We start from the raw sequence: 25,485 nt of genomic DNA, 5'->3' as shown, positions 1-25,485 counted from the left end.
AAAAAAATTCAATATAAAAGAACAATCTTGTGACGATATATGTATTAAAGTATATGATTATAAGAATGGTTAACACTTACTAATTTAACTTCCAATTCTTCGTAAAAAAAAAAAAAAAAAAAAAAAAAAAAAAAAAAAAATCATCTGTTATAGATGGATATAGCCCTATAACAATTCTTCATAAAAATAAAAAAAGAGAACAAAACAAAATCCATTACAAAAAGGTATTATATAATGACCATGATTAATAATAATAATAATAATAATAATAATAATAATAATAATAATGATAATGATAATTCAATTGCATCCGTGCATGGCACGGGTCTTACACTAGTTATAAAATAAGGTGATATTTTTCATCTCATACTAGATATTGACTTTTTCTTTACGAAATATATAGTGACATTTTACTATATTGTGTATTACTAATAAGGTGACAATTTACTCCAAATGTTTTAGGGTTATTGGTCCTATTACTCCAATCTTATGCACCACATCTGGAATAAGATACAACATTCAAGTGTTGAACAAACTAACTAAAGTTAAAGTTATTTGCACCCAAACATTTGTATTTTCTTACACTTACAAGTGTTTGGACATAATGTAAATGTCTATCTTTAGACCATGACGTTTTAATTCCTTTGTGCCATAACTAGTTTTATGAGATTTTTACATTTTAAATATTGTGTTGATCATATTTAATTAGCCACTACATTTTTTTTTTTTTTTTTTTGGAAGCATGTACAAGAATACAATAGATACATCTCCAAGCTAAGACAAAAAAAGAGTTATGAGAAACAAGCTTTTACTTCCAAATCTATTTCATCCATATTAAATTTGATATATTATTATGTGCTTCATACATTATAATAGAAAAAAAGTAAAGATACAAAGTTCGACTCTTATTACAGAGAGATTGTATGATCTAACTTCTTGATGACATACACATAATTATATATTTATTCCATATAGTGTACTACATAGATGACGGAAACATAGCTAACTGTATTATAGTTGAATTATCCAGCAAATTATAAAGTGTTTATAATAATATGACAAAATACTTAATTTCAACTCACGCCATACCAGTTCTTCAAAAAAAAAGTACCAAAAACATAAACTATAATGCATAAATCCCCCCTTGTTTAAGCACTAAGACCCCATTCCTTCAACTCCTTCTTGAGGTCCACCATATAAATCTTTGGCAAAATAATTGTCACAATTCTTCCTCCGCTCAAAGTTTTTGCATTACTTTTATCATTAATATCTTTTGGACTTGGAAGTACCAAAACTACCCCTTCTTCTCCAACACCATCCACAAAACAATTCACAAATCTTGGGCTTAACCCTTTCAACTCGAATCCATAGAAGTCCACTTCTTCCAAGTTAACAAATGTCAAATTCGACCCATATATAATACAATCACATCCTCCCGGGTCTCGGCCCACAACCTCTTCAATTTGATCCCTTTCGCTCTCGGCCTTGTCTTGGATCAGGGCCGCGAGCTCTTTGGGATGGGCCTTCCCTACGGAAAACTCCGCCTTGACCGAGCCCACAAATTGGTTGTTCCTTAGGGCCATGGCATCCTCTATTGGGCTTGCGGCATCTTTCTTGATGACGGTCACAGTGTTGGGCTCAGGCCCATCTTTGATTCTTGCTATGGCCCGCCAGATTACGGCACTGAGCATCTCAAAAGATTGGATTGGGCTTAGAGTGGAATCATTCTCATAAAATTTTGCTTGCAATTGGGTCAATCGAGTGGGCTTCAAATGAAGGGAGATTGTGCCCATTTCACAGGGTAAGGGCATGATCCAATGGTCTCCAAGTGGGCCCACTATCTTTAGAGTTGATGGGTCTGAGTTCATGGGCTTATTGGGCTTGAGATTTCTGGCAGGTTTTTTGTTTAGGTTGGGAGGAAAGTTGGGCTTTAGTCCATTCAAGAATAGTGCTAAAATGTTCATGTAGTTTGCTGCTGAAAATGCATCTCCTAGCACATGGGCCCAGCTGAGGCCCAAAGATAATCCTCCACATTTGAAAGAGGTAATCTGTACAATGATCAAAGCAAAAACTAATGTATTTATAAACCATAATTTCCATATTAGTATAAAAATAAATAAAATAGAAGTGAGTTTTATGATAGCAAAGCTCAATCAGCCTAAATTCTACATTCGTTTAACATTATATGCTACAAATTAATATTTTTTATTCACACTTTATGTTAAAATAATATGAAACGGGGTAGTATGTAATAAATATGCAGCTAAAAACTCCAATGAATCTAAAATTTGAAACCGTAGAAAGAACTTCAAGATAAAAACCAACACTCCATGTTGTCACGAACTCGCAAAGAAACTAAGACTCTAGAGGTCTTTCTTGATATTTTCTCTTATTCTTATCTCTATTTTTTATTTTTAAAAAATTATTAGTTCAAGGATAACATCTGAAGACCACAACTTTCATATAAAACTATGGCATGTGGGGTATAAAAATTTATGAGGCGGCCCTAGTTTATTACCATGAGTAACAAAATATCTACTACGTATATCTTTTGCATATTTAGTGTAATACTGCCAATTACTAATTAATCAAAACACTGCTAACTCAAATAACGATTTTACCCTAAAACTACTAATTTATGAGGGCTTGTTTGGCATTGTTTTTTATTTTTAGTTTTCTGTTTTTTTTTAAAAAAAAAAACAAAAAACCAAAAACAGAAAACAAGAAAAAGATATTTTCATTTTTCTGTTGTCAATTTTCAAAATTATCATGATTTTAATAAGTTTAATTAATTTTTTTTTCATTATGTGACGTATATTATCTAATTTTAAAAAATAAAAAATCAAAAAAACAGAAAACCACAGTGATGCAAATGAACCCTCAATTAGCGATTATAGGGTAATTCATCAACTCGCTAATTTAATTAGCATTTTTATTTATATATTCTATCTAATACGTATTACAAGTATGCCACTTAATAAACATTTCAAGTTTATGAAGGTGATTGGGGAATAGATGGGGGATTTTCTGGATTTTGTGTGAAATGCGCACGATATCTCTTACGAGTAGCTACCAACGGTTGAGCAATTAAGTCTCATTAATTGGTAAACTGCCAAGTCAACAACCTACTACAGGGTCTACAGTACAATTGAGGTTGATGATCATAAGAGGTGGAACCCATTTTAATTTCGGTGTAATGTTCTTTAATTGTAAATGAGTAAATAAAAATGTAAAAGGTTAATTATCTGAATATATACATAAGATGATTTTAATAAGAATATTTGTGTATTTGTTTTTCATAACTATAATTTATTTAAGTTACTCCGTATTAAATAAACTATGCAAATAATGAAAACAATAAAAATATTAAAATAAAAAACAAAAATATATTACTCTGTTAATTTTAACCATTATATTTTCAATATAGTATTAATATATTCGAATAGATCAAGTATATAAAGACATAATGTATTATAATCTAATATATATATATATATATAAAGTAGACATTTTTCGGGAGCATTTGACATGCCATATAAGAAAAGATATTATTTTGTCCAATTAAAAATTAGATTAATAATTTATTTCAGAATTAAAAAAATTTACTCGCCACCTAAGAAAAAATTACGAATAAGATTTAAGAATTTTGACACATAGGTAAAAACAACGAATAGTGATTAATTAAAATTTAAATCATTTGAAAAAACTAATTATTATCTTCTCTCAAAAAAAAAAAAGTAATAATTATCTTTTTTTTACATATATGGATGCAAATTTTTTTATTGCAAATATCTTTAAATTCTCCCTAGCAAATATTATAAAAGTTCGATTTTAATAATGTACTCATCGAGACGAATAAAACTAAATCTCATATGACTAATTCCCCATAATTTTTAATAGTTAAACGATTATAAATGAGACTAACATTTTAAACCGAACGAGTATATTAAATAAATGAATAGGCAAAAGACTTATTTTGATCAATAAAAAAACAAGATTTGTCATTTCTTTTTTGAATTAAAAATTTAAATTTTCACATAAGCAAAATGAGTGAATAAGGTTTGGGATTTTAAATTCAAGCGTCACATAAAATATATAAAACAACAAAAGATAACTTTAGTGTTAAAATTAAAAAATTATCTTATAATATTAGGAATTTTATCCATATATTTAATGAATACCTTTCATAAATATACAAAATTTTAAATTAAATAAAATGATTTACTAGAACAGTGCATCATACGGGCTTACATCTAGTAACATAATATGTTAGTGTTCTATGTGTTACATGCCATTTAGCAACATCTTGTATAGTTTTATGATCACAATTACAAAAAAAAAAAAAAAAAAAAAAAAAAAAAAAAAAAAAAATCATTACCCTTGTATTTATTTTATTTGATAGTGTGCTTTACTTATTATATATACACACTTAATAAAGAAAAGAACCAAATTTAAATTTTCCTTAGTTTTTCAAGAACAAATTATTAGTTCAATTCCTTCATCATAAAAATTATCAGTTAAATATTTATTATCATAGGCATAATTTTTTTTTAGGTAGTCTTAGAATAATAAGTTAAATTCCTTAAAATAGATGCATTATAAAAAATATATATTTTTTTTGGTGTTTAGAGAGCCACATGGGCGGGGGTGAGAATCGATCCCAAGATCTCTTGGGATCGAGAGGGAAGCTCTAACCACTTGAGCTATCCCTCACTAATGCATTATGAAAAATATTGTCGTACACAATTTGGTGGGAGGATAGTGAATTAACGTCCAATTTGTTGTGGTTGTCAATTGTCATGCCATAAAGTTGTCCATATATATATTTAATGTAAAATCATCCAATTTGGAACTTGAAAACAAACTTTTTCTTGATAAATAATAAAACACGGATCATGCCACTAAAGTAACAAATTGAGGTCCACTAAAGGATACTATCTTTAACACCTTGTTTCACTTTGATTGGACAATTTAGGTTGATATAATATATGATTTCTTCAATTTAATATCTAAGGTGTTTGGCTCATAAGTTGATATTGATTCGAAATAATCATCAAAATCAAAAAAAGTATAATATGAGTTTGGATTTTGATTTTATATGGAAATGAATATTTATTTTTAAGTTTATATATCAAGGTTTGGTATTGAATATTCGAATCATTTTTCCATTGTGTTTTTAAGTTTTACTTAAATATATGTCCTTATTTTTCAATAACTATGCTTGATATGGAAATAAAAATAAAATAGTTAAAAGTATATATTGTAACACGGTAAAATGTGTTTTTGCAGGAAATAAAATAAAAATGAATACGTTTGATAAAAACACCTTAATAATATAGGAATATATTAAAGTGATCCGTGCGTACATGAAATATAAAGAGAGGAAGCACTTATAATTTCAAAAACTAAGGAGTCAAATTAGTGATTACGTTGTCCCACAAATTAATTTTTGGCTGTTCCCCTCTTTGCCCTGGACCATCATCCACCTCATTGATCTATTGCATTTAATGTATGCAATCGATGCTAGTTTAGATTTTACTATGATATAGATTGATAAAGATACTTTTTTCCTAAGTGAAACAAAAAATTTATAAAATAATAACCTCTAAATTCATGACACAAAATTATGATAAGCAAGATTGAAAAGGATATGTATATAAAGATGTTTTTCTCCAAAGCATGCATCCATATTATTTTTTAATTGCTTGAAACAAAATTACTTTTAAACTTTAGCCAATTAATTATACTGACATCTACATTATGCTATTGGCCTGGTAAAACATGACGATATTGAAAATAATACTCGTATGTGCGTGGATTTAAACAACCGGCGGGATGATTATTTAGTTTTTTTTTGTTTTTTTATTTTTTATTTTGCAATAGGAAAACAAAGGCAATCTTATTTATTACACCTACATGTATAAATGAACTTGTTGGTCCTACGAGTATGAATTAAACATACTTGCTTATGCTTTCAAAATCAAATTAAGTGGTTGAGTAATCACTAAAAATAGAAATATATTTATGATAGATGATAGATTTACACAAAGAAACAACTTACTATATGCAGCCATGCGGCCTTATTTTGATGATTAAATTAATTACAACAAAGAAACAAACAAGTGTTTTAGGTGGTGGTTATGCAAACTAATGGGATAAGTATCTATAAAACAAAATATAAATTAAATAAAAAGTGTTAACAATTAAACCTAGATTTGTGGACCTTGCAAACAAATCCTAAAGTGGAGAAAGTAACATCTATATATATCTCGAGTTTGTTCGTTGTCATTAGACCTGATATTATTTTATGATTATTTAATGAAATAATTTTATAAAACTACATAGCCTTTATACTTGAAGTCTAAATTCAATCACGGACCAAAACAATTTCAACATATATAGATGAGTAGATGATGACAACAATATCTATATATATATATTCAATAATATATGATCTAGTTCACATAAAATAGAATATGCGACTATTAATTCTGAACAACAAGTACAGTTTAAATCAAAAGAAAGATCGAGGCAAACCTGTAGAAAAACAAGAGGAGAGAAGGTGAGCTCAGGGCCAAGAACATTATCAGCAACAAGAAGCCTTTGAGAAGAAGTATCCTCCATTTGAATCCATTCATCTAGGGTTTTCGAGCTTTTGGCTTCAACAAATCTAACACCACAATCGTTACACTTGATAAAAGGTCTACCATCTTCTTCAGATCTCCTAAACCTTCCACAAGATTCATAATAGTAACAAAGCCATGCAAAAATTGCCTCCTTCAATTTAAAAGGGATTAATCCCTCAATTGCTTGACTATCAAGAAAGTACACTACCCTTAAATAATGTACTTTCATTGCTAAATCCATGTTATTAGGCTCATAAGCTAAATTTCCCGTTACTGTCGCCGATCCTACAGAAGATAATCTTATCCCATAAACAAGATTATCTTCATTATGATTATCATTAGAGTTTTTCATAGTACTACAAACCACCATTATGGTATGTAATATGTATATTATTATTCAACTTTTTTTTTTTTTTTTTTTTTTTGGGTATGTTATATTGATAATTGTGAGTTAGGGTAGTATATGCTATTTATAGAGAAATTAAAAAAAAATAAAAATGGGTTCAAAATTCATTAATAATATGATACAAAGAGTAGTTGTAAGCAATGAAACATAGCATTAAATATTCATAGCTTGCTTGGGTAAGTAGTGGAATTAATGGTAGTAAGTTGTATATTTCGTACATACGTGTGGTGGCATGGACAGGAAATGCTTCTACGAAGTATTTGGTGTGCCTATTTAATTGATGAGAAATTATTACTACTGCTTAAAATACTCTCTTCTCGTATTATTAGAGAGAAAATTTACGTACTCCATATTAGGGTAATGAAAACTAGTGTAATATATTTTATTGAGGGTGTGTTCTATTCACCTGATTTTCACTAATCTGAATTTATTTGAACTTACCGAACTAACTTATCTGAACTTATTAGATCTTATTAAAACTTATTTTAGTTGTAATTTGTACTTGAGTAACCCTTATCAGAACTTATTAAACCTGAACTAAGCTTATCTGAATTGAATTGAACTAATTACACCTGAAATAAGTGAAAATAAGGTGAACTAAATAGATCTTTAGTAAGATATATATAAAAAAAAATAAAAAAATAAAAAAATAAAAAAAAAAAAGACAAATCATGGTCCTTTTTCCTAGCCTTAATGGTTAGGTTATGGCCTATGGGCTTCAAATACCATTTTTTCAAGGAATATAACAGCAACAAAATTACTAATTGGTACGTAAATTATGTAACAGCGTTGTACATAAATTATGAGTAATGCTAAGGGTTGTATATAGCATTTTCATAAATTAAATATCATTATATCAAGATCTAAATTTCTAACTTGTATTGGCCTTTATTTGAGGTCTTGTCTTATACACATTGTTGTTTTAGAGTTTGTACTAAATTTGATATTTGTTGTTATTGTTTGCTACATATGCTTCCTCCTTTATTGCATTGCTTTTTTTAGACCTTGCTAGGATTTTTATATAGTTATACTTGTTAAATGATGGAGTTGTTTCTTATGAAAATTAATATATGTATGAGTTTTATATATGGATTCATAAACTAGCTCGTATAGTATAAGGTTTATAGAAAGAGTATTGTTTTTTCTCGATCATGTCGACAAGATGAATAAATGAAAGGCAGGTAGATCGATCTCTACTCTCTAGTGTTGAGCAAATGAATGCGGGTATCATGCATCTAATTAACCCGGATAAATTGTCACCTACTCCGTACTATGTTCTAGGTGAACCTTCATTACAAATTAAACTAACTAAATGAAATACGTATTTATTACTTAAATATATACAGTTAATTTATTCCTTTTTCTTTAAGAAGAAGAGTAGTGCTTTTATTTAATCGTCAAAGAAATTGTCCATGAGTACATTCATAGATATACTCGAAATCTTTTTTTTTTTTTTTTTTTTTTGGACAATGGTTTAAATAAATATAACAGTATTACAAATTATAAGCCTTACTAACTCCTTTGTTACAACAAGAATATATTACATCAAAGGATATTATGGTTTACCCATATATACTTGTAGCCACAGGGCACTATTCTAGCAAGGTAATGAGAGCTAGTACATAAGACCAAGAACAAAACTCTAAACAAGATCGAGCTAAAAATTTAGATGTTATTCCTTTGAACCATCCAAAAGTAGATTAATTTGATATATTTTTTTTTAATCGGTAAGATACGGGGGGTCCTCCCCACCCTATCACAGGAATGAGGGGATGAGGATCGAACCCCCAACCACTGGGGAAGAGATTCTCCAAAAGTAGATTGATGGTGTCAAGTATATGACGATACTTTGAACCATAAAACAAAAGGATCGTTTTCAGTCCAATCGCGATAAGTGAGGTGCTCTCATAGTTATGAAAGACTGAAAGGATAAGTATAATTTTGGAAGCTTAAGTAAGTATGTTCCGGTGCCTTGTCAAATTCATGGAAATTAATGAAGCAAAAGACTTTTCCATACACTTGTTAGTTGTTACAAAGCAAGAATAATGATGACTACGCCAAGCAATTTTGTAATGTGGCTCATGCATGCAAGGTGATCCATGGAACCTCAAGTCATAAAGACTAGTGCACTATTTTGCGCCACACAATTCTAATACTCCTTCGATTCCATAATATCTAGACGTTGGACATTTTTATTATAACATAGTTTTGTTATGTAGTGCAAAATCACCTTTTAAAACAGAGTTTTTGTAAAAATTCACCTTTTAAAAAGATTTTATAAGTTGTAACAATAGAGTTGATTCACATTTTATGGCATATAGTCTGATTTTATCAAAACTTATCTGATTGTTTAATTTGACCAAGTGGGATCTTCTTAGATTTGTACTTATGTGTATTTTATTATTTCTTAATTTTTTCATTACAAAACTAAAGATATTTAGCGGTGAATAATTGCACATAAAACGATAATCTGATTTGAACTTATTTTTTTTTATCTAATCTGAACTTATTTTTTTTAATCAGATTTGATCTGGACTTATTTTTTCTGAAATAAGTAAAAATAAGTTGAATTAAAGAAGACCTTAATTGTACACATGCAAAAATAATAGAGTAGTTGAATGTAATTATATAGAGCATTTATTCTTGATAATCTAGAAACATAGGGTGAATGTTAGTTATTTGTCAAAACGTCTATTTCTTTCAAATTAATTTTAATTATTAATGTTCATAAACTTTGGAAATGAAGGGATTAGGGATAGGGATGGAAAAGGGTAGGGTCTAGTAATACTCAGACCCGTACTCATAATTTTTTCACCATATTCGAACCCTACCCAAACCCTTAGGGTTACCTGGACCCAATGGGTCTAGTAGGGTTTGACAGAGTCTAGGGTTCGTTACTGTTTTCCCCCCCTAATTTTTAATCATCTTTTTTTAATGTACGATTACATATATACTTACATATACCGCGCCAAAAAATAATAATTATTATAAAGCATGAGAACATTATAATTAATTTGACAAATCGTACAACTATGAAAAAAAAAAAAAAAAACTAATAAGAAGCTCAAAATACTTTTTGTCCATAAGCACTTTACAATTCAAAGTGTCATTCTCATATAAATAAATGCACAATTACAAAGTTAGTAGTCTTCTTTCGTATCATACTCGATTTCATCATCAAGATCCTAAATATTAATAAATTGGGCAGGTCTAACTTTCTAAGTACGACTTTGGGTAGGATATGGGTTTGACGGGTCCGCTTGTAGGGTCTGAGCAGCGTCTGGGTCTGTATATATTGTACCCAGACCCTTACCCTATCCGAACCCACAGGGGCTAAATAATTATTGGACCAATACCTGTATTCAAGGTAGGGTCCGACAGGGTCTGGACAGGATCCTGGACCCATTGTCATCCTTAATTAGGGATTCCCCATCTCTCTTAGGTAAATTAGCTTAGGTGATTAGGACATTAGGTCTAATCTTCTCCAAGTGTTTGGCTACTCTTTTTTCATTTATTTTTTTTTAAAGAATTTGTGGAAAATAATTCCAACTATTGTTGATTTTCCAATTGGGGTTCAATGATGTAATGATGTAAGATACTCCAATTTTGTGTCTAGGAGTACAAGAACTTCATTCTACAACTTAAAGCCGTAAAATGGAGCAATTTGAATCAATTTTGATTATCTTCAAATAAAATTGTAGTACAATATGAGGTGTTTATATAGTTTTAAAAATTTTGCATAGCAAATGCATGTGTTTTTTAAAGAGACCGATTTTGTGAGTAAAATATTCATATTCGAGTGACTTTTGATCACATATTACAATAATTGTATATTTGTCTTATAATAGCATTAATTAATTTACACGTGGTTTTTGATGATTTTAAAAATTTGATGTTTATCTTTTCCTATATCTTCAAGAAATAAACTTAGCAAAACAATAATAATAATAATAATTAGTCTTATCACATATTTTGTAGATGAATGTAGAACATTTCAATAAATGGATTAGTAAATGCCTATACCTAAACACACTTTTCATATTTTTGCAATATTTCAATAAATGAATCATTGTGTTAAAAAAAAAAAATCATTAAATGTTTATGGACGCAATTTTGAACAAGAAGCTAAACCTTTTTCCATTTAAAAAGAAAACAAAAAAAGGTTCAAATATCTATCTATTAGCTTATACTACAAGCAAATTCTTTCATGATACTTGTCATTCATTACCTTGTAAAAAAATTTCCCGTCTTTTTTGCTTCCTTCTTTTTTTTCTTTTTTTTTTTTCTTGCAAAATGTTTAAGTAAACTATTTATAACTTATGATATTTTCCTTTCAGTTAACAATCATATATACCCAAATAAAATATTTCTGAATATCTTTTATATACTTTATATTTTGTAATATTATTGTAAAAAATATTTAACAACCTATTGAATTTTAACGTAGTGACATACTAACACTAAATGATACTAATCATAGTATAACTATGGAAATTTATGACAAATTGACGCATCTAAAAATATTATCAATGCTAAATAATTCTTAATCTTTTCTTTCAAGTTTTATATATCCGTTAGGTTTAATTTATTATTTCCCTTAATTTTTATATCAATGCATCTTTTTGAGTTGTTATTTGCTTGACTATCGATGAATAAATGGAAAATTGTAAAGGGCGAATTATTTAAGAAACAGACAGACCAACAACATATGAAAATAAGCATTTACATAATTTGCCGTGTACGCATAACGGCATAAGTCATTCTCTACCCCCAACTCATAAGTCATTATAAGTCACACAATCCACAAATGTTTTTTTTCTTTTTTTTTTTTTTAGGAAAATCCATAAATGTCTAAGCAAACGTTAGTATGTATCACTTTTAAATACTAAGAAATACTACCTCCGTTTTTTAATATTTGCAACACTTTCCTAAAATGGAAATATTACAATACTTGCAACACACTATAAATGGAAAGTTATATTAGAGAAAATATGTACTATTTCCTTTATTTAAAGCACATGACTCACTAAATTACACTCCTAACACCCCACTCACCCCATTTTAAAGTATATTATATCATGTGAACCCCACATTTCTTAAATACCGTAAAAAAGTGTGTGTTATAACTATTAAAAAACGGAGGAAGTACGAAGTAAGATTTAATTTTCAATGAAGTACTAGAAGTTCTGGCAGAACATCTTCCACACACTGCTAGCGCATAATGTAACACATCTTAAAATGTTAGTGTGTAGAACAAAAAGGAATAGAGAAAGTATTGCCTCAAAAAAAAAAAAAAAAGTATAACTGTATAAGTAATGGAAACACTGCTACGCTCATAATGTAAAAAATTATTACACTAGACATATAGGGCTTGTTTGGTTCACCTTATTTTTGCTTATCTAATCTGATCTGATGTGAATGTCAAATTTGACCAAACTTTAACCTTAAATATACGATTATCTATACGGAAAAAATATATCAAGTGGGGTCTTGTTAGATTTGTAACAATATTTGATCTGAACTTATTTTTTCTGAAATAAATGAAAATAAGGTGAACTAAACAACGCGGTAATTTCAACATAAGAAAATGTACTTGTATTAGTTTTACACTTACGATTTCATCCCAAACCAAACACAACCTTAAACTAGAGGTAAGAATAAAGTATATATTCCATTATGAAAAGTAATAAAAAAAAAATACTCCATCCTTTTTTTCAAGTGCTCCATTGAAAAAAAAAAAAAAAAAAAATTCCATTGTCATCCTAACATTTCCTAAAAAAAAAAAAAAAGGTACTCCTTTGAAACTTGGCTAAACTTATATGAACTTACCTGAACAAATCTGAACTTATTAAAACTTATTTTAATTGTGATTTGTACTTGGATAACCCTTATTACGATAGAAGTTATTAAATCTGAACTGAACTTATCTGAACTTATTACACCTGAAATAAGTGAAAATAAGGTGAACAGAACAAACTCTAATTAAAACAATAATATCTTTAATTATCAATCATATAAATTATAACAATTGAAAATGAGAGAAAGCTCAAGTGGTTAGAGCTTTCTTCCCGGTCCCAAGAGATATTGGGATCGATTCTCATCCATGCCCTTTATAACTCTCTAGACACCAAAAAAAAAATTAAAAAAAAAATTGTATAATTCACAAGCTTTAGTAAAAGTGGTTCAAGTGAATAATGCAAAAAATCCCAATAAACACTTACAAAAACAGAGGGGGTATACCGTTACTCTGTTTGCTATTTTACCATTGATTTTTTGCTAGAGATCTGGTTCACTTCAAAAGTTCAAATCAATCTAAATAATCCTAAGCATACGGGGAAAAAATATACGTAGTTTATTAGTATACGAAGTATATATCAAGCTACCTCTTCCCATTTCCTTCTATGTTACATTTCTCTGTAAATTAAGAGTATTATGTTACAAATCAAAATCGGTGGTTGCATGCACCACAGCTAAGTTTCTCTTACACTGAAAAGATTAGCAAAGGCTCCCATTGCTCTAACAAAAATATTTTCACAAGCTAATACATCTCCCATCTAAACAATTTTCCCAACCGTAGCGACTATAGCCTTTTAGGGAAGCTGATTATACTCCCCTTACGAAAGAATCAATTTATCTCGTGCCAGGAGGCCCTAAAATTGCTATCAAAACCCTAGCTCTTGGAGCGAGCAGCGTCATAGCTGAGGCAGGTGTGACACAACTGATAGCTTCCTTCAATTTGAGAAAGCTATGGAAAAAAGTTGATAACCTTACTAGATGCTAATGTACAGAACATGCAGGAAGAGCTCAGTCCAAACTACGAAATTCGTAGCTTCAAGGAGCATGCTTTTGAGGCAGAAAATTTGGAAATTCAATCTCACAGCCTCTGCTGCAAATATTTCCGAGCATGGCTAGGATTTCCTCCTCATAGAGCAGGGGTAAAGAATAACCACAACCACAATTCATGGAGCCAATCAGTGCGGAATAACATATGGCAAAGCATAAGCATCTACTGGTTCTAACCACAAGGCTCTTGCCCATACCTGTGGCATCTCATTGATCCCAGATGATTTGACCTCCGGCTTCCTTGTTGGGGAGCAATTGCTGTTGAACAGCCAATCTTGGTCGTCAAAACCAGACCATGCATCCAATTTAGGTACTGAAAGCACCTGGTCAAGATATTTGGTATCTGGATGAGGTGGCTTTGTAGGAGCAACAGATTTCCGTTCTGCTTTTGCAGTTGTTTCTCGAGAAGACTGTGTAGAGGTTTCAGCAACTGTGCCATTTATCTTGCATTCCTTGCCATCCACTTTAATTTTCATGGCTGGCCTCTGTGTATCATCATGAGAAAGATTATGTTCCACTATACTATTCGTGGGAGGGCGCTGTGTAACAGGAGCAAATGCAGCAGAATTCTGGCAAGGCTCCAAGCTCCTTCCATTTTCCGTCAACGGATGGGGAGAAGCTGTTGTTCTTGCCAGCTTATTAGGCCGAGTGACAAACTCTGTTGAGATAAACCCAAACATAAGTAGCATTCACATAAGCTACAGGAAAATTCAAGATCGTACATACATCATTGGCATGATAAATCTAACAAGTAGTACTGTAGCATTCACATTTGAGCACTATTCCCAATCTTTCACAGTTCAAAGAATAGGACTAGACTGTGATAGTCCTAGGAGCTGGATCCCTTTATTTTTCTTTTCATTTTTAACCACCACCTATATCTAACAGAAAATTAATCTATCTAATGAAGCAATTTCCACAAGCAGTCAAAAACAATGCTGAGAAAGAGCTCACCATCATAAATTCCATTGAGACCAGTGTCCTTTCGTTTCTTGAGATTATTATTCACAGTAGTAGCATGATGATTGCTATCCTTTGCATTGTTTTGAGACCCAACACTCTGGACACCTGAAACATCCTTCTTGTTTGCGTCCTTTGTGCTTGGCTTCAGCATGTGATCATCACTGCCATCTTTCATTCTTTGAATTTGCTTCTGTTCAGTTGTTGCCTTAGCTATCTCGTCTTTCTTCTTCTCCTTTTTCCTGTCCTTGTCCTTGAGAACTGATTTCTCTCTGTCTTTTTCCTTTCTTTTTTCTCCTTTTCTATCACCACCTTCTTTCTCCCTGTTTTTTTCTTTCCCATCCACTTTCTGCTCAATCTTCTTATCCACAGGCCTGACAATTCCTCCCACTCTGTTTTGAGCCACTCCAACAGGATTTGGGACCAAAGCACTTCCACCAGATTTGGCATCGCCAATGGCACCTCGTGCATCCATCCTTTCATCAAGAGTGGGTTTCTCTTTGGTCCTTTCCTTTGAATCCAGGAGAGATCCACCACTCTTTGAATCCAACTTGACAACTCCATCCTTCCTTCTCTCTGCACCAATATTCTTATTAGGATATTGATTGATTGTTCTCCTTTCTTCATCCATGCTCTCCCTGCCCAGATCTGAGGCATGATTAAAACTCTTAGCCTCGTAGACCTGGTGATTGTTCTTACTAACTGGGATTCCATTTTGAACTGCAGACAGCCCACCAATTTTCTTCTCAGCCAAAATAGCATTTTTGTCACTTTCCCTCTCCTTGTTCTTCTCGGAGGGATTATAAACATGGCTGTCAGCTGAACCCACAATCTTCTTCTCAACTGGAAGGAGATTGCTTTTATGTTTATCTTTATCTCGGTCCTTCTCCTTGTCTTTCTTTTTGTCTCTACGTTTCTCCCTTTTGTCTTTCTTTTCTCTATGTCTTTCATCACTTCTTTCTTTGTCACGTTTTTCTTTTCCATCTTTCTTCTCCTTGTCTTTCTTATCCTTTTTGTGCTTCTTTTCTTTGTGTTTTTCCTGAAAAAGTCAACAATGAATCAACTCCAATCAAGATCATTGCAGCATGATATAGATAGATTTAACATTTTTCGCCAGCAAATCAATCAAGAGATCTTCACAAGACCAACGCAAGTCAACAACACTCCTAAGTCCTAACTATAATAAAAGAGAAATGTAGAGAAAGAACACAAAAGACATGAGTAAAAAAATTCAGGAATCAGGAGTAAAATAGGAAAAATGTGATAATTTTAAAACAGCTAAAGGTCAGAACACACTAAAAAGTAAAAATCACTACCTCCTGCTACTACAGTTCACATAACGATGGGATCACATCGGAAAATATATCTTCAGGTTTCAGGTGAACAGCTTATTCTCCATTGGCAGCACACTGCTCTACCTTAGGTCCATTGAATTACATAAATTACCATTTTCCCCAAACAAAGGGAAGGAATAAAATTCATCTTTGCAATCAGGGTATAAAATGCAAACCAGTGTTAGATTCACCTTGCATAAAGTGCACCGTGTTTGCATGTTCATTTAGACAAATAATAATCTGTTGCACTTGATTTAGTCTTTAGCCAATAGGGGTCATATACATAAAATCATCAGTAGCTTGAATTTATATAACTTGGAAGTCAAAACCATGAGGTGAGTAAAGTATTCAAACATGAGCCATTCAATTTCCATATTACACACTGAATATATATACCAATGAACCAAAAAGAGTAGAAAAAGCGTGATTAGCAAAACAACCGAAGTAATGTATTTATAACCAATGATACTGTGAACCCCAGAATAAGAATCAGAACATACGACAGCATTTATAATTTACAATAATGAGCAGACCAAAGACAGTATATGTATGCGGAACATATAAAAAAAATATATATTGTAAGCAGACTTGAGCAACAAGAGATAGAAATCATGTTGCCAAGTTACCCTTTTGGGAAACCAGAACCAAACAAACAATATGGAAGATAAAGCCATATCCATTTCCAAAAAAAGTTATTTTGTGCTTCAAGAATAAGATAGACATCCTTTCCCTTTCTCAATCTTCTATTTATCTATTTGGCTCTCCATATTTAAGTATACACAATGAAGAAACAGTTTTTTGTATGACAAAAACCAAATTGTCTTCCCAAAGATATATACTTCCCTCGTTATTTTTTACTTGAAACATTTGAAGCTTTACACTTTAGTATATAACTTTAACCATGAATATATTGAATATTTTAATTATCTTTTAGGAAAAAAAAGGGGGGGTGATATTTTAAAAACATATATCAAGACAAATCTAACAAGATCCCATAGGATTATATTTTTCCTTGTATATAAATCACAAAAGTAAAAGTCCAAAAGGTGCAAATATTAAAGAAGGAAGGAAATATTTCGTTTACAATATCATCAATATATTTTGACAGTTTGAAGATTTCTCAAAGAAAGACCTGCTTGACACTAGAGTGACCATTAAGCATAAAAGAACATCAACCAACTAATTCACACAAACATGTGCATTGTTAGGCAACTTAAAGTGCAAAAATGTTATTTTCACAAATGATGGATTCACCAAAGAACTCATAGATACCTGTTTCTCCAAGTTTACTCAAACACGCCAATGCTCCTGGCAAGTATGAAAATGAACTAACCTCAATGAACACAGTGTACACTACATAATGTCTTCAATTAGTTTCAATAAACCATGCTGGGACTAATAGCACTTTTACATGTAGAAATGTCATTGTATTTACAAAAAATTATAACTCGCATACTGAATCCAAATGTAACAAAAGCCACCCACACTCAGTAGATCCCCTGAATAACATCCAATTCCAACCATCACACTTTCCCAAAGGCAACATTTGCCTAAAGTCTATGCACCAAAAAAATTGTGCATTCAGCCTCGTAAAAGGGAAATAAACTGGGAGGCAAAGTTGAAATTTCAACAATTATAAGATTTATAACTGGGAGGCTAAAATGCACAAGTTGACTATTATAAATTCATTAAAGCAGCATCAGATGAAAGTTAATAGCACATCTTCATGCCAATATCCCCTAAAAGCCCAACTTAATATCTTCAATTCTTCATACCAGATTATTTACTTTTTTAGGGATTAAACCTGATATCTCTATTTCAAGAGCACGGATCCTTCCAACTGATCTTGATCGTGGTCTAACCATTAAAATATTCATGCTCAGGTATCAGACTCTATCCTTAAAGGATAGAGATCAAGGTCTCATGTCGCAGCCTAATGGATTTATGCAATGAGCTTATATTTTTTAAATGATCTTAATTGCAGTCTTACCATTCAAAACTCATAGTCAGGCCATGGGACTAAAGCCAAAGCCTCACTAATCCTGTAAACACCTAATAGCGTCCCTTACGTATTCAATTAAGCAAGTAAAAAAGAGCAACCCTAGGTATAATCAATCAGGGATCAGCATTGTGTTTCTCAAACTGGACAACACTTTCTTTTTACAAAATCTTCCAATCATTTTAGGAAAGTTTTGTCGGGCTAATATTACAATTCAGTTCATTAATTTGAAGGAGTACTTCAAACTGTTATCTATTTCCAATGGAGAGATCATCAACAAAACTAAAACAACTAAGAAGACCCAGCACACAAAACCATGAAGCAAAAAATCCACACATGATGTATAACATTCAGCAATTTTCATCAGAATAAATGTTAAGTAACATACGCCTAATCAAAAAGTCAAAAACTACCACAAGCTACCTTCCCTAATAACATCCAAAAATTTGAGCTCGCATCATATATTGATTTGAAGATATCCTATAGCATCTAAATTGCACTCACCAGGCCCCAGTTTTTAAGTATGTCCATCATCACCTACGTCACCTTACTCACCCCATGAACCCAAAGATACAACTAAATTGGCCATCAGCCAAACAGATAAATGAATGGCCATACGTAATGATCAAGCAATGATATAACCAAGCATTGTTAGCAGTCAACCACGCATGAGACTTGAGATCAATCAATCAATCAAAGCCTTAACCTTATAACTGGGTCGGCTACATGAACCAAAAAGTGATTATTCCGTATAGTCATCCACAAAAATCTTCCTCCTCCATCCCTTACAATCAAATACCTCATTCTCATGCAAATGCATATACTTCATATCCTTTCTAACTCCTTCCAACCAAGTCATTTTCGGTCTCCCTCTACCTCGTTTAACGTCTCCATGATTCCACTCTTCCTCTCTTCCACGCATGAGACTTTGAAATAAGAAAAAAAATGTTAAGATAAAAATCTTAACTAATAGCACAAAAGGCCATGTACTTGCACCTAAGGGTAATAGTGAGGCACGACAACTCTCAAGCTATTCAGCAACTTTGTCAAAAATCCGCCAAATCGAGATGTGAAAGACTTTATAATCTCTTTTCTTTTCTTTTTTGTTTTAAATATATAAATATTTCTTAACAAAATAAAGCAGCACTAGGCAATCAATCAATCAAAGCCTTAATCCCATAAGTGGGGTCGGCTACAATATTCGTAACCAATAAAATCAGTCAAAGCCTTAATCAAAATAAAGCAGCACTAGGCAATCATTTTACAATATTCATAACCATATTTTGGAGTCCAAAGAGGATCTAGGCAGCAACTATGAATAGAGTGTAACAGTCTAAATATCAAGCAGAATTGGCTTCATGAGAATCATGAGCTTTAGCAATTACAGAAAAAGCAAGAAAATGAGGTCGAATTTACACCTAATAAGTGCAAATTTAAACAAGAAGCCACTTCCTCCACCCCCCCCCCCCCCCCCAAACACCCTCTTTCTAAAACAAACAAATTGAAAGCCATAAACCCAAATAAATTTCTAATCCTCGTTATCCACAAATGCATTATCAGTTATCACCATGATGAAAAATATCCACCAAAATACTAATAATTGCATAAGAAATCATATTAACATCATATAATAATAATTCCAAGTCCACATTTAACTTAAAAATGACATTTGTACTTTTGTAGCCACTAAACCTAACACCCAACATCATCATCACGAATAGTAGCAGTTATGAAAAAAAGCACTTAGATGAATTTCATTTTGTCTAAACACTTGAGCTGTCATAAAAAGAGCACAGTCCAGCATAGAGTCCTTTTAAGCATACAATGCAGCATAGAGTTCTTTTAAGCAGTGTGATCCCCTCAACTACAACTATTTATGCATCGTTGATACCAAGGTTGTCGGGATCAGGATCCCACATTGGATTGATGAGGGGAGTTTGGGATCAGTATAACCGGATAACTATATACACATCTTTCAAGCATTTAATATGCGAAGATTTATAGTTACAGTAGTTGGGTAGTCATTTTCTAGGCTAATGAGAAAAAATTGGTTGCTTTGGGCTCATTTTTATAAGAAGAACAGAAAGATCAACCAGGACTATCCTCCAACAACGATCCAAGTGGGTGGGGGTGGGGGGGAAGGACCGTCCAATCCTAACTGATCCTGCAGCGATGTCGATTCTGTTTCCAATTTGGATCTTTTGGCTAAAATTGGATCATAATCCTATAATTCAGACGATGACTCTTACAACAATGGTTGATACAGAGTGAATACTTCATGTGCAAAATTTACACCAATGTTACTCACAAGGTAAATGCAAAATTTAAAATCCACTACAGAAAAACACGCATTAGCAAATTTTGCCCCTCAAGAAAGTCAAACAAATTTCCTAGTAAACACTTACTAAGCAACAACAATCTCTAAGCACTACTTTGCAAAAGCCTATCTCCATCCAGCTCGGCTAAGAAAGTTCATGACAAGTTTTTGAATGCAGCTAACAACAATTGTGAACACACACAGAGTAAAAGACATATGATGTCTTAAACCAAAATTTGCAACTGCAGCTAGTAGGCTTTGGTTTGGTCAAGGCTGAGATCAAGCAATAACCTTTGAGTAAGAGATCAGTGAGAACACCTTTAAAAGGAGTATGCAGTCATCAATTAGGTCTTATGATAACTTGCAATGAAAAATCTAGAGTTAATTCATTGGGTGAGATAATCTATTTATTTTTCTAGGGTGTTCAATGTAAGGTGGATCTTGAAGTCTACTTTTCAATTATATCTGACATAAACAATAATAAATCTGCAATACATGTATCAAAATTGGATTACAATTAGATACAAGTACAAACTAAAACTAAACAAGATCAAATAGAGATTGCAAAGTGGAGAAGCCCACAGTATAAAACACTTTTAAGCACTGTAGACTCAAGTTGGCTCACTAAATAAGGATAGGTCATTGATTCATAAGTTCCCTTCAGAAATGTTGCAAATAGCAGCTTGTAAAGGTAGGTAAATTTGCTAAGCAGTAAATGCTAAGATTATTTAAGTAGAGCAGAATTGAACAAGTATGACAAGTACAGAGGTTTTGACTTGAAAACGAAAATTGAGGTTTTAGTCCAGATAATTCCACTAATTAATACCTTGGCTAGCCGTGAAACACTTGGAATAAATGTCAGAAATATATTGAAAATCTTACTTATCATGAGCCTGCACAACTAGCTTTTGGCTTAACGCTAAAGCTCAAATTTAGGATTTCAGAATCCAGTCTTCAAGTTTAAGGCATATATTATTTCAGACTACTCCATCCCTAAAAGCTGGGAACCTTTTGAAAACACATACAATTAGGACATGTTTTCATTACTCTGCCATAGTATCTAGTTACACATATGTGGAATGAAAGGCAAACTATCTATTAAGAATGCACCAACATCATCTATGATGGACAGTTTCAATCTAATCACATTTTGCAACTTACATTCCTAGGAATTGTTTATATTGTGATATTTACTCTTTTACCATTGGTAAGATTGGAGTACACTTTATAAATCTAATTAGTTAGGTTCCAGTTTGTCAGCGCCCTCTACATAGTATGTAAACATATGATATCCTGGTGATAAACAAATAAGTGACCAGAACTCATCACTCCACTTCCAATGTCTAATTATATAAAATCTGCATTCAAAAATCATCCACTACTTCCAAGACATTAAATACACAAGGGGAAAAACAGTGATAGAGCAGAAGGAAGATGGACACAATCTCATATAGCAACCTCAGGTGTCAAGGTCAACATCAATCAAGTTATCAAATGAGCAGCAGCAGATGTCATTTTCTTAAATAAAATTTAAGGAACAAATCGTGTATCATGCAAAAGAAAATCAATAAAATGTTAAAAATACATGTAATCCACATAAATAGGCTCTATACAAAAGTCAACGAAACTAAGAGTGTTGAGTTTGCATATCTAATCATGATTGTCTATAGCATATACGAAGTAATTATTAGCAAATATGCCGAAATTCCTCCATGGCATATGCAAAACTGACGGGGTTAAGGTGATTCCAATTTCTTAACTAAGTCTTCATGACTACTAATCACCAATATCAATTCATTACAGGGAACCGCAGACATGGAATTCAGTATGCCAGTATTTCCCATCCCACTAAAAAGTGAACAGAGTAAAAATCCCTAGAGTGGCACTTGTGCTGCATTGTACTTCCCCCTCCCCACCCCCTCCGACCACAACACACACACACACACACACACACACACACACACAGGGTGGTATAATAAGTGCCGGTAAAAAGTTACATATTAGCACATAGTCTAACATATTGTGTTGCATCACATGAACAAAATGGATCACAGCCAATTGAAAGAGCATTGGTATTAACCTTTTTAATCACATCAGTGTGCACGTGCACATTAGTGCCGTCTGCTTTAGGCTTCCTTTCGTATCCTGGAGGAGGGAAAGGATAGCAGCGAGACATTGCAAAACTTCCAAGGGCCTCAGCAATCTGTCACCCCTTGCAAGCGCAAACACTCGGACTAGTATGCTATTGCTTGGGCAATGTTCCAAACAGGGACCAAACCAACAACTAAGCTCTTGTCCATGCACCATGTCCCCACATACATTTCCAGCTTCAATATACTTCCATAAACTCAGTCTCAGCCCACCAACTCAAAATTCAAATTCACACAAATCACTTGCCACAACAAACTCAAAGCCAATGCTAAATGAGCTCAGCAATCGAGTTTTCAAAGGATCGTCGATGAATTTTATCCCCGGAACTAGGTAACTGATGTTAGATTGTTAACAGCCCCAATTGGATACTTCAGAAAAAACGATGGCAACTAAAGAGCAATACTATGATTCTCTCTATCTTCCACCTTATTCTCAAATCCCAGAACACAATATCATCCCCTAGCAAAAGGGGTAGGATAACAGGGTCAAAGCTACCAAAATCAAATGGAATTTGAAAATTTATCCAACTGATCTTCTAACAATCAACTCTTTAGCTACTCCAACAAGCTTCAATCGAATCAAAGTATCAAAAAAACTCGGTAATCCTCTCTATTGCCTGATCTTATAACTACAATACTCTTCCATGCCCAGATTAAACAATGCTCATCAACAGAATCAGCACTAAATCCACTGAAACTCGAAACTCGAATTCGACAATAAAATTGAGCAGCTCAACAATTGGAAGCTCGGTAATCTTCAGTTATCGACAACTAGTGATTCCTATGATCAATACAAAACCCTAAATCAAAGTCCAAATTTTCTCACACCTCCGTAATTTCAGCTGCCGATCCGACAGAAACCTAAGATTCTTCCGAAATTTCTTAACGAACTAAAAACCAACAGCAGCAGTACTACTACTTCCACCAAAATAAACAAAAAATTGAAATTTAAAAAACAAAAAAAAAAAAAAACGAAACCCTAATTCTAAAATTTTCCCAAAAATAGGAGTAAGAACACCAAATTGAAAATCAAGAATCTCTTCAAAAATCAAAAAAAGAGGAATAAAGTGGGAATTATTCAACACTTTGAGAAAAAAGCACAATCCCAAAGAAATTTTTTCAATTCTCTTTAAATTTTTTCCAAAAAAGATCGAATCAAAAGGAGTTTAGAAATAAATGAAAATTATGATTGAGCAGCAAATTCATTTGATAGCATTAATAAAAGATTGATTGATTGATCTTGGAGAGTAGAAATTGAAGTAGCCGCAATAATATTTTCAAAAAATCTTCGAGTTTTTCTCTCTCTTATGGTATGAATGTTGTTCTTCTGGGGTGTAAAGAGAGTTTCGTGTTTCTCTCTCTCTTATTATTTTTGTGTGTGCTGTCTGTGTTGGGAAGGGGAGGAAGCCTTGCTTTTGTTCGTTATGGGTTGGGCTATAACACCTCGAGGGCTGTTATCGCCTGTATTTATGGTCAAAGCTGTGTATTTCCTATTTTATATGCATTTATAGATAGCGCAAAGCCGCAAAGTGAAAAAAACTTATAAAGTACGAGTAGTGTCATAAGGTTGTGAAATATGGTATATAAAGATACTAAAACAGGTCTTAGTCTCGTGGCTTTAAGATCGTAGCGCCAAAGACACTTTAGAATTAAGAGGGGGATTCTCTTATCGTTTTTTTTCTCATTTTAAATGAACTTTTAATCTACAAAAATGGAATGATTAACATCCAAGAGTTGTTGCATGCAATGTTATCAATTTATTTCATATACATTGTTGACTATGCTATACATTTCTTCCATCTAAGCTTTGTATTTAAATTTTGTTTAATAATGCATGGTTTTTATAATACTAAAAAACTAAATGTAAAAAATATATTGTAATACAGATGATGTGGGAAAGATAATATGTGGATAGTTCACCAATAACTCATTTCATTCTTTCTGTTAATAATCAGAAACCAACATAAATTCTAACTTAATGAGTAAAACAATGGCATCTCTACTATTTTTTGTTCAATTGTTAGAGGGTAAGAGGCCAATTTTGGCTCCCTTAGAGAGCAAAGCCGGCCAGGTGTGTTGTAAAAAGGAAAAATTACAATATAATATAGTTAACAAATCATAGTAGCAATATAAGTTAAAATATGACTTTACCCTACCAAACGATTTTATGTATACTTTGTCAATATTGAATTTTCTTTCGAACTCTTACTACCATACGGCTACGAGAATGACCGGTCCAACCCGTATTTGATTGATTCAATCGGCTTCATGCCCACAAACATATAAGTATACATTGAAAAAGAATAGTCAAGTTTAATGTGCAATGCCCAAACACATTTTATTAAGTTAAATTATATTTTAGAAAGTGTGATAGACTTATCCATTTATCCTTAATCGTTGCTTGGTATTCTATTATGTGGTGTTTTGTTCTTCTTTATCTATTCTTTTTGTTCTATTCATTTGAAATATATTATATATTTAAAAATAAAAATAAAATAAAATAAAATAAAATTAAAAAAAAAAAAAAAAACAAACAACAACACAGCGGAAAAACAAAAACAAATCAAGAGTACAAAGATGGACAATATGGATGCTTAAATACTTTGGTAAACGCTTAAGCAGTTTAGTAGGAAAATGTAATTTTTTTTACATTAGTCTTGTAATATTTGCTGTATTTTTCAAGTCATATCTCTTATACACAAGAGCTTTGAAGTGGGATGGGGCATGCATGTGGGAATGTGGAATCGGTTAGCTGGCCACACTCCTTCGAGTGATGTTTAGTTAAGCTTATCGACTTATCGAGTAATGGGCCTAGTGATCAACTTCTTTTGTAGGCCTATTTTTTGTAGT

General features: G+C 32.1%; 2 protein-coding genes across 2 annotated transcripts; both read right to left on the bottom strand.

Annotated features, from left to right (window-relative positions):
• Window positions 1-859: 859 nt before the first annotated feature.
• Window positions 860-7,043, bottom strand: LOC145582594 (protein ECERIFERUM 26-like). The gene is made up of 2 exons (XM_081639571.1): window positions 6,538-7,043; window positions 860-2,048 (listed from the first exon to the last, which is right to left on the bottom strand). Exons 1-2 carry the CDS (start codon window positions 6,994-6,996, stop codon window positions 1,149-1,151), a joined length of 1,359 nt encoding a protein of 452 aa, XP_081495697.1. The 5' UTR covers window positions 6,997-7,043; the 3' UTR covers window positions 860-1,148.
• Window positions 7,044-13,228: 6,185 nt separating this feature from the next.
• On the bottom strand, window positions 13,229-24,053 carry LOC145583387 (uncharacterized). The gene is made up of 3 exons (XM_081640630.1): window positions 22,566-24,053; window positions 14,830-15,874; window positions 13,229-14,533 (listed from the first exon to the last, which is right to left on the bottom strand). Exons 1-3 carry the CDS (start codon window positions 22,659-22,661, stop codon window positions 14,004-14,006), a joined length of 1,671 nt encoding a protein of 556 aa, XP_081496756.1. The 5' UTR covers window positions 22,662-24,053; the 3' UTR covers window positions 13,229-14,003.
• Window positions 24,054-25,485: the final 1,432 nt, after the last annotated feature.

The sequence above is a fragment of the Chenopodium album genome, chromosome 15, assembly GCF_948465745.1.
Source record: "Chenopodium album chromosome 15, dcCheAlbu1.1, whole genome shotgun sequence".
Classification (NCBI taxonomy): Eukaryota; Viridiplantae; Streptophyta; class Magnoliopsida; order Caryophyllales; family Amaranthaceae; genus Chenopodium; species Chenopodium album.
This window is presented reverse-complemented; position numbering and strand designations above follow the sequence as displayed.